The following is a 9557-nucleotide window of genomic DNA, read 5'->3' as shown; positions in this document are numbered from 1 at the left end:
AAACTTTTAGAGGAGTATAAGAGTGATATCTCCTCGGCCTGTCGGAACCGACCTCCTCTTTTTTCTTGGGCTCCCTTTCTTTCTCTTTTGCTGAGTGAGGGTGCCCAGGTCGCCAACTCAGCTCTCGTAATCTGGCATTCTCCTCCATGTTGATGTACTTTTCTGCTCTCTCTTGTACATCGCTCAAGGAGGTAGGGTGTCTTTTTGATATGGACTGGGAGAAGGGACCTTCTCTAAGTCCATTTACTAGCCCCATGATGACTGCCTCTGTGGGCAAGTCTTGAATCTCCAAGCATGCTTTGTTGAACCTTTCCATGTAATCCCGTAAAGGTTCTCCGACCTCCTGCTTTACTCCCAAGAGGCTTGGTGCGTGCTTTACTTTATCCTTCTGGATGGAGAACCGCATTAAGAACTTTCGCGAGAGGTCCTCGAAACTGGTGACCGACCTTGGGGGGAAGGCTGTCAAACCACTTCATTGCTGCTTTTGACAAGGTGGCCGAGAAAGCTTTACAACGAGTAGCATCAGAAGCGTCAGCCAGATACATCCGACTTTTGAAGTTGCTTAAATGATACTTCGGGTCTGTGGTTTTGTCATAGAGGTTCATATCAGGGCTTTTGAAGTTTTTTGGAACTTTTGCCCTCATTATGTCCTCACTGAACGGATCCTCTCCTCCCAAGGGCGACTCTTCTCGGTCGCCGCGGGAGTTCTGACTTCTAAGGGAGGATTCTAGTTTCAAGAGTTTCTCCTCTAACTCTTTTCGTTGCTCTATCTCATCCCTTAGATTCCTCTCCGCCTCTCGTTGTCGTTCTAATTCTTGTTCCAGCTGTTCCAAACGACCTTGGTGGCCGTGGACCAATCCCATTAGCTCGGCTGCATGGAGTGGTTCTTCTTTTCCTGATTTGCGTCCCTCCGAAGAGTTTACCTTTGGATTTTTTAACCCAGAGGTGCCTTCTCTGTGCTGGTTGTTCGCTCCTTGGTGGAGGGTCATGTCTGCGTCATTATTCCCGGTGTCTAGATTTTCTTGTTTTGAATCGGATGCCGTATGACCATCTTCTGGTGAATTGTCCGCCATTACTGGTTGATCTCTCGGGTCCCCGGCAACGGCGCCAATGTTACGTTGGGTAACCGGAGATTAATGGGCTAGATACATTGGGTTGGCCCAATTGTTTGAGGGAGGAAGCCTTCGAGCTGGTTTGTGTTTGAGAGCTTCCGTCCGACTTGTAGGTGAGAGTGAATGGAGGGTGGTACCTGCAAAGACACTCCGATGCCTAAGTTAGCAAGGGTGTAAGCAGGTCTAAAAAGTATTGGGACTTTGTAATACCTGAGGGGTGTCAGTGTATTTATAGTGGTGAACCAATAATCACCGTTGGAGCAGTTCCACCTTTTAAGGAGGATAACCGTCCCTTTATCTTAGGGAAGTTGGGATATGGCTTCTGGAAGTGGGTTGAGAGATTTTAGTGGCAGTTACTTATTTGAATGAGTATTATCTGCCAGCTAATCCTCGTCCCCGACTTCTCTAGAGCAAGTCGTGGTAAGAACCGACCTCTTAAGGGAAGGTCGGTGCAGAGTGTGGGTCAATATCTTAGATTGGGCCTCTCCTTTGTTACTGGGCCTTGGCGTTGGGTCAGGATATGAACAAGAATATTCGTAGTTAGAGAGAAATAAATATTTATATCATTCTTCTTTTTTTCATTTTGTTCTTTGTAGATGGAGCTCATTTCCAAACTAAGAAATACATTTATAATAGAGTACAAAGATTTATGGGTAGAAAGGATACGATTTTTCTTTTGTTATCCTCGTTTAATTACAATAATGGCCTCTGTAAAGCTTGCTTTCGTATCATAAAATCTTCCAAGAAGTTAAACTTAGAGTAACTCCAATGAGATTAATTTTGGGAATTTGAGTATTATTTTTAACTTTATAATAATTAAAATGATTTAAAATTAAAATTTGTATTGGATATTATTTTTGAATTGATATCAGTAAGGAGATACCTATTATTTTGAAAAAAAATCAGTGAAATGCTACTACTTATATAATCTATTAAATAAACATTGCAACATTATTATAATGTTATTATTGAAATGAGACTAAGCATTGGAACGACAAATTTTACATTGAGTTTCAAATTAAATTTTATGATATATGATCGTACAAATATTTATGTAAAACTTTGTAAGACCTAAAATAAAATGAAATTAAAACTATGTATTAAAAATGCTGCTAAATTAAAATTATGCATTAGAGATGCTCTTAGTGTTATCTTATCCTAAGCACAAAGATATTAGTATTCATTTTTTTATTATTTTTATTTGTTGTAGCAATAATAAATTAAAAAAAGTGTTAAGAGGTTAGTAAATTTTGTGATTTGTAGTCATCAATTAGTTATTATTAATGTTTTTAATAGTATAAAATTACATTTAATAATGTGAAATAACTCATTTTTTTATTAATTAAGTACGGATTAAATTTTAATAAAAATATTGATTCTTTAGACTTTTTTATAAATTAGTGTACAAGCTAAATTTTAATAAAAATATTGATTTTCTAGACTTTCTCATAAATTAGTGTAAACTTAAATATCTTGGACTGCATCTCGATGAATATTCATTCAGACATTGTTGAGTAGCAGACTATTATAGATTTTAGCCTTTAATTAGTAGTCGTTGAGTGTATTTTCTTGTCAAAATTAGTGATTTGGCTTTTTTCTTCTATTACCACAGTTTTGGATTCTAGGTGATTGTGATGACATATAAATTCATTGCAACTGCTTCACGTTGTTCTATTTTCATACCTTCATTCTCAAGATTGCTATGTATGCATCATTATAGGTTTTGTTTAGCTTATATTCAATATATTCTGGATCAGGAGATGATGGACGAGGCGAGGAGTGGTGGAGGACGATGAGGATGAAAATTATAAAAATAGGATATAGATAAATAAGTAAATTTATATTTTATTAACATTTTTTATAAAATTTAATTAAAAATTTAATAAAATTATAAATATATATAAATTAATTAAACCAAAAAAAATATTTTAGAGATAATATAAATAGATCTAAAATAATTTATTTTTTTATTTTATATTTATTAATTATTACTAAATTAATTGACTAATATTAAATATAATAAAGTATAATTATAGATATTAAATTAAATGAAATCATTTTTAATTATTGTCCATCTAACCTTAACGAATCTTCAAGACCAACAATAGTTAAAGAATCAACAACCTTTGTTCCCTTCGTCAAACATTTTGGTGAGAGATTTACAAAATGTCCTCAATCTCTCAGGTCATGAACTTTGTATTTATTGTTCTTTTTTATTGTTCCCTTTTTAATTTTCCTCAATCATCACCAATCAGGAAATCACCAACCCGTCCCCCTTCAAACTTTTTTTTCCAAAATCAATAATTGATTCCTCTATTAATCGTTTTTGGTTAATTACCGTTGAGACTTGAGAGAGATTTTCACATATGTAACCATCGCAACTCGCAGGTCTTCATCATGACATTTAATCATTTTTAAGATATGCTCAATTATTTCTGTTCCAATTTTTTAATCATACTATGGGACTATTATATGATACGTAATTATCTAGTATAATTTGTATCAGCACGAAATAAAAATCAAATATTTCATAACTTTACTTATTATGAGTTCAAGAAATTAACTGTTGGTATAAAAATAGGCAGGTTCAGTTTGAGTGATTGAGCTATAAACCAATTTTCGTCAGATTAGTCTAATCTATTCAAACACAATGAACTATAAAACCCGATAAATTGGTATGACCGATATTGATTCACATAGGATATCACTATGGAAAATTATCTAATATGGTTAGGATTTTTTATTTAAATAAATTAAATAAATATAATAATTACTAAATTAAATAATTTTAAAAGTTATTATCGAAATTCATCCGCCTCTCTTATCTCGTTTACACTGTAAACGAAATAATTTTACACGTATCTCGTTTACCGTGTAAACGAGATAGGGTAAACGAGATAAAACACGTGGACGTAACATGTGTATATATCGTTTACACTGTAAAGGAGATACGTGCAAGCTTATCTCGTTTACAGTATAAACGAGATAAGGCCGGGCGACAGTTATAAATATATATCGTTGACAGCGTTTGACTGGGCTTCAATTTGAACTTTTCAACCACTTTTCTCCTCTCTTTTATCCCTTTCTGACCATATCGATAAATACGACGATGGCGCGCGCAGTTAATAACGATAGAGACATCAACAGAGTGAACGAGACTTCTCATTACGCCGGGGCAGCCGACTTTGTGGTTAGTTCATTTGTGTTGAATTTTATGCAATCTCATATAGAGAGATGTGTGTATGTAGCCATGGTTAAGGTAGTCGCACATAATTTTATACACTATAATGTATCTCGTTTACAGTGTAAATAAAATACTTTTACACATATTTCGTTTATAGTGTAAACGAAATAAGAGAGGTCGACGGATTTCGATAATAACTTTTAAAATTATTTAATTAAGTAATTATTATATTTATTTAAATAAAAAATTCGATATGATTAGAAAAAAACATCCATACATATAAATTTTGAGGTGCGTAGAGAAGGGAGTGACGCGTGGCTTCCTTCGTCAACTATACATGGGGAGGTGCAAACCCAAAAGCCTGCAGCGCAGGTTGACGCAAAATAGTGTCATATTTTGTTGGCTGTTTAGGTTAGGAAAACAGTTTTTTTTTTTTTTTTTTTTTTTGGTCATGGGTTAAACAGTTTGGTTAGTGTGAGTTTTGTGTTTGTGATTTTTGAGAAGTGGACTGAAGTTATTTGGACTTGTTTAGAGGTTCATGCAAACAGTTAGAGTATGAGAAAATAGAATTGAGGGAAAAAAATCCTTCTTGTGTTAAGATGTCCAAACAACTACTCTTGACCTTTACAGTAGGAATGCTTGTAGGACTTGTGTACAGAGATTTAGTAACGCAACAAATATAAGAGAGATCGGCTTAGGCGTGTGATTGTATTAGATAATGGGTCAGGGGTTTGTTATATAAGGGGGTTGCCGGGTTGGGTTAGGTTGTTGGGCATGGCCTAGGATAAAAACTATGCCTGGCCAAAAAAATCTTTCAACTGAAGAGTGTAACATGTGATGTGTCTAAGTTCACTAAATTGCACCCTAATATTTAGGCTTTTTTATATAAATAAGCAGGGGAGAAACATTAATTCCAAGAATACGCATGGCTGGAATTATTCACTGAAATACGCATGGCCAAGTCATTGCCACCGGCCACGAAATGGATTTTCAAACCAATTCGCAGCAAGCGACCACGAAATGGGGGGGGGGGAGCAGTAGCAGAGGCCATCTCAGCTGCGCCGTCCACGAAATGGGGAAGCAGCCATTTAGTGGCTGGCGCCCACAAAATGGGTATTGCGTGGAGGGCGAGCACGAAATGCTGCACCTCAGGCGTACCGGCCACGAATTGGAGACATAATTCGCCAATATAAACGCTCGTGGATCAGCAACGAGAGAAAACATTATCACTCTCGTCTCACACTCCAAACTTCCCCTCAACCTCTGCACCCTCTTTCTTTCTTTATAATTTTTAGGTAGTGAATTTGAATCTGAGATTTGTATGGCGGGGGAAAATGTTTACCTGATTATATATCCTAATGGAGAAATTTCTCACACGGCAGAAGGTATTACATTCGTTTGCGATGATCCGCTGTGGATAATGATTCCACCACAAACATCGTTGCAAGATTTGAAGAATCTGATTCTGATGCACACCGGAATGGTTGGGAAAAAGGAAATTACGAAGCTGACCTACAGAATGCCGGTTGCGGTGGCCAACTCGTTTTCATATCAAAAAATGCAGATAAAAGCTGATCAGCATGTGTCGATGATGTTTTCTTATCATCGCAGCATAGGAAGCAACTATTCATTGGAGCTTTGTCTGAATCTTCAGGACATTGGTGGAAGCTCGTCCAGTTCGAATAATGTGGAGGGTGTTGGAAACCGCGGAGCTGGTGATTTTGTTCCAGATCGGGACATCAGTAGGGCCCCAAGTCCAAGCTTCAATGCATTTGTCCTGAGGGTACAAAATTTAGTTATTTGTGAAGCACGCCCCGCCCCTTCTACACATGTGGGGGTCGATAGGGTTCCAGAGGCTGCTATTGCAGATACGTCTGACGAGGACGAGATTGAATATTTCAGCGGTGATGAAGCAGATGTCGTTCCAGAGACGCAGCCTCTACATGGCGATGATGTTCCTCCAATAGGGGGTCGAACCTGGAGGTGGTGGTGGTTCTTCCTCCACGCCGTCACACTACCTATCCTTAAATTTGGGTGCAATGCATTCGACTAACGCAGAGGACAGACCGAGCACGTATCCTTTGTCAGGCGAGATGGAGCTTGAGGTTGGGTTGAAATTTCTTAACCGGGAATCAGCGATGCTAGCGGTAAAAAACTACAATATCCGTAGGAGTGCAGAATATAAGGTTGTAGAGTCAGACCAAAGTAGGTATGTATGTCGATGTAAGCAGTTCGGGGACCGATGTCGTTGGATGGTACGGGTGGCGAAGACAAGGTCCTGTAGATTTTGGGAAATCCGAAAGTATGAAGGTCCTCATAGTTGCTTGGCAAGTACAATGTCTCAAGACCACGCCCAACTCGATAGCAACGTCATCTGCCAGCACATATTTCCCATGGTGCATGCCGATGTGACCATTTGTGTAAAGGTGTTGCAAGGATCAGTAGAGTCAGCGTACGGTTACAAGGTTTCTTACAAGAAGGTTTGGCACGCGAAGCAGAAGGCAATCGCAAGGATCTATGGTGATTGGGACGAATCATATGACCAGCTGCGTAGATATCTCAGTGCTCTCCAAGCTTTCGTCCCAGGTATTAGTTGTATTTTATTATGCAAAGGTCTTTGGTCTTTACTGTCCGTTTAGTCGTTTACATGTTTAACTAAGTAAGCATTTTCGCAACAGGGACAATTGTTGACCTCCAAACTCTGCCGTACTATGTCGGGAACACACTAGACCGTGGAAGTGTCATGTTTCACCAGGTTTTTTGGTCGTTCCCTTCATGTGTTGAAGCTTTTAGGCACTGTAAACCGCTGGTCTCAGTGGACAGGACACATCTGTATGGTAAGTACGCAGGCACCCTTCTCATGGGCATTGCACAGGACGGGAATAACAACATTCTACCCGTCGCTTTCGCACTTGTCGAAAGAGAAAATACAGATTCATGGTACTTCTTCCTGACCAATTTGAGGAGGCATGTCGCAACTCGGCCGGGAGTTCTGCTTATATCCGACAGGCATGCTGCAATAAAGGCCGCATTGGAACGCGAGGGGTGTGGCTGGAAACACAATGTGTACTGTGTTCGACATATTGCCTCCAACTTTGCTACAAGCTTCAAGAGTAAGGAAGCCAAGAGACACCTGGTTAACGCTGCATATTCGAAGACACAAGAGCAGTCGCAGTACTACCTGGAGCTAATCAGTAGCGAAGATCCGGTAACATCCCCGCAGATGATGGAGTGGATCCGTGGGTTAGAGCCACCTAAATGGTTACAGCACCTAGATGAGGGCCAACGATACGGCCACATGACAACGAATCTGTCTGAGTGTATCAACTCCGTCCTCAAGGGCACTAAAAATTTGCCGGTGTGTGCAATTGTGAAGTCCTATTACTATCGCCTGAACGAGTTATTCGTCATGAAGGGTCGGCAAGCACAGGCGCAGGTTGCAAGTGGTCAGGTGTTCTCACAGTTCTTGCAGAAAGCCATACTAGCGAACCTTGAGGGCATTCCCCAGATGTTGGTGACGTCATACGATAGAGCTACCACTAAATTCACAGTCGACGAGATAGCTGCTGCAGGGGTGCAGTCACGGTTCCGAGTTAACCTTCGGTACCGCAGATGTGATTGTGGTTACTTCCAGGCATTACATTATCCTTGTGCACATGCTCTGGCCGCGTGTGCATATGCGAGGTTGGACTGGCAAGAGTATGTTGATTTAGTGTACCGTGTTGAGAGCGTGTTTCGGGTTTATCAGATGGAATTCCAGCCCGTGCCGGATGAGGAGATGTGGCCCCCTTCTGAAGGAGCACATATCCGGCACAGCCCCCTCCTACGACGTACAATGGAAGGGCGTCCGGTATCTACTAGGATTCGGAATGAAATGGACGATGTTGAGCCGGGACCAGGTAAGAGGTGCGGGATTTGCAGGCAACCCGGGCATACCAGGCGACATTGTCCGCATGCTTCTGCAACCTAATTTTTAGCCAATGTCTACTACTGTAATGTTTTTTTTTTATTGTTTATGTTTCGTTGTACTGGACAAGACCCAAATGTTTCGTCTATTGTTCTTGATTCTGTTGTCTTTTTCACATTTGCATTCTCATTTTTTTATAAAGATAATAAAATGCGAGGTAAAAAGGAATACTAAAAATATTCGTCAACAAAGAAATGACGTAAAGTAAAAGCATGCTTAATAAAATAACCGAAACAGCACATCAACTTCATACAAGAAACAGTACAGGACATAAACTCTACATAACATACGAAACAGCAAACGGTAAAAAGGAAAAATAAATAACACCAACACTAAACAGTAAAGCGAACAACATCAACAAACTAACACAAGACTAACGGTGCTCGTGACCCAATCTGCCGCCTGTGCCACACGAAGGGGCTCGAGTGTCCCGGCGGGGACGAGCTGCTAGTACCTCAACCTCGTCTGCTGTAGCATCAGCTCCTGTGTAAGAAAGACGTCGGCCAGGTATCTGCATGGCATCATAGGGTCGAAGTGCAGAACCAGCTATGTCACCAAGAGAAGCGGATCTCATCCCCGCATAGGCAGGCTGCGTGAATGTGTCTGAGCGAGGCAGGGCGAGCCCAAGATCAGTGGGGGTGTGTGGGGATGACTGCTGAGGGATAAAATGGTCCAACCCGTCGAATAATGAAGAGAAATTTGTCTAACCAACTCTGTCCATTGAATCAATCAAGTCCTGCGTACCTCCCTGGGATGAACCGCCAATCTCGTAGCTACTCTGATATGGCATAAACTGCTGAATGGAAGATGGCTGCGGGGGATCTGTTGGTCCAGCAGGTTGCGGGTAGTAGCAGTCCCCTGCAACTGGAGGAGCCTCAACTCTTGGTCATATGGTGCCCGAAATCTGGCTCAAAACTGGGTCGGTCTTGCTCTGGCAACTCTTGCTCATCCTCCCCATGGTCAACATGACCCTCAACTCTGCCTCTGCGGGAACGGCGCCGCCGATGGTCTCGGGGAACGGGAGGCAAATTAACCACAGGGCCTCGTCCATACTCTGCGGGGGCATCTGCGGGGACAGCGTCACCCCGCGGGTCATGCAGTGCATCCGGGGCGGACAGAAACCTCCTTGTTCTCTCACAGTACCACCTATAATAATCATGGCTGGGACGCAATATATCTGCACGATCAATATGCAGCCGGTATGCATCCGTGCGTCTATTGCCCCATACCTCAAACCATTCTGATAGTCGAACCGGCCACCAACCGTCGTCATTACGGGCTGATTGTCGATGGA

At 40.9% G+C, this 9557-nt stretch overlaps 1 protein-coding gene across 1 annotated transcript; it reads left to right on the top strand.

The window, feature by feature from the left end:
- The first annotated feature begins 6389 nt into the window (after positions 1-6389).
- Positions 6390-8266, top strand: LOC110268336 (uncharacterized). The gene is made up of 2 exons (XM_021114423.1): positions 6390-6882; positions 6975-8266. Exons 1-2 carry the CDS (start codon positions 6390-6392, stop codon positions 8264-8266), a joined length of 1785 nt encoding a protein of 594 aa, XP_020970082.1.
- Positions 8267-9557: the final 1291 nt, after the last annotated feature.

The sequence above is a fragment of the Arachis ipaensis genome, chromosome B10 (genome assembly GCF_059453495.1).
Source record: "Arachis ipaensis isolate K30076 ecotype BB chromosome B10, ASM5945349v1, whole genome shotgun sequence".
In the NCBI taxonomy this organism is placed as follows: Eukaryota; Viridiplantae; Streptophyta; class Magnoliopsida; order Fabales; family Fabaceae; genus Arachis; species Arachis ipaensis.
The sequence above is the reverse complement of the archived record's forward strand: the minus strand, read 5'-3'. Positions and strand labels throughout refer to the sequence as shown.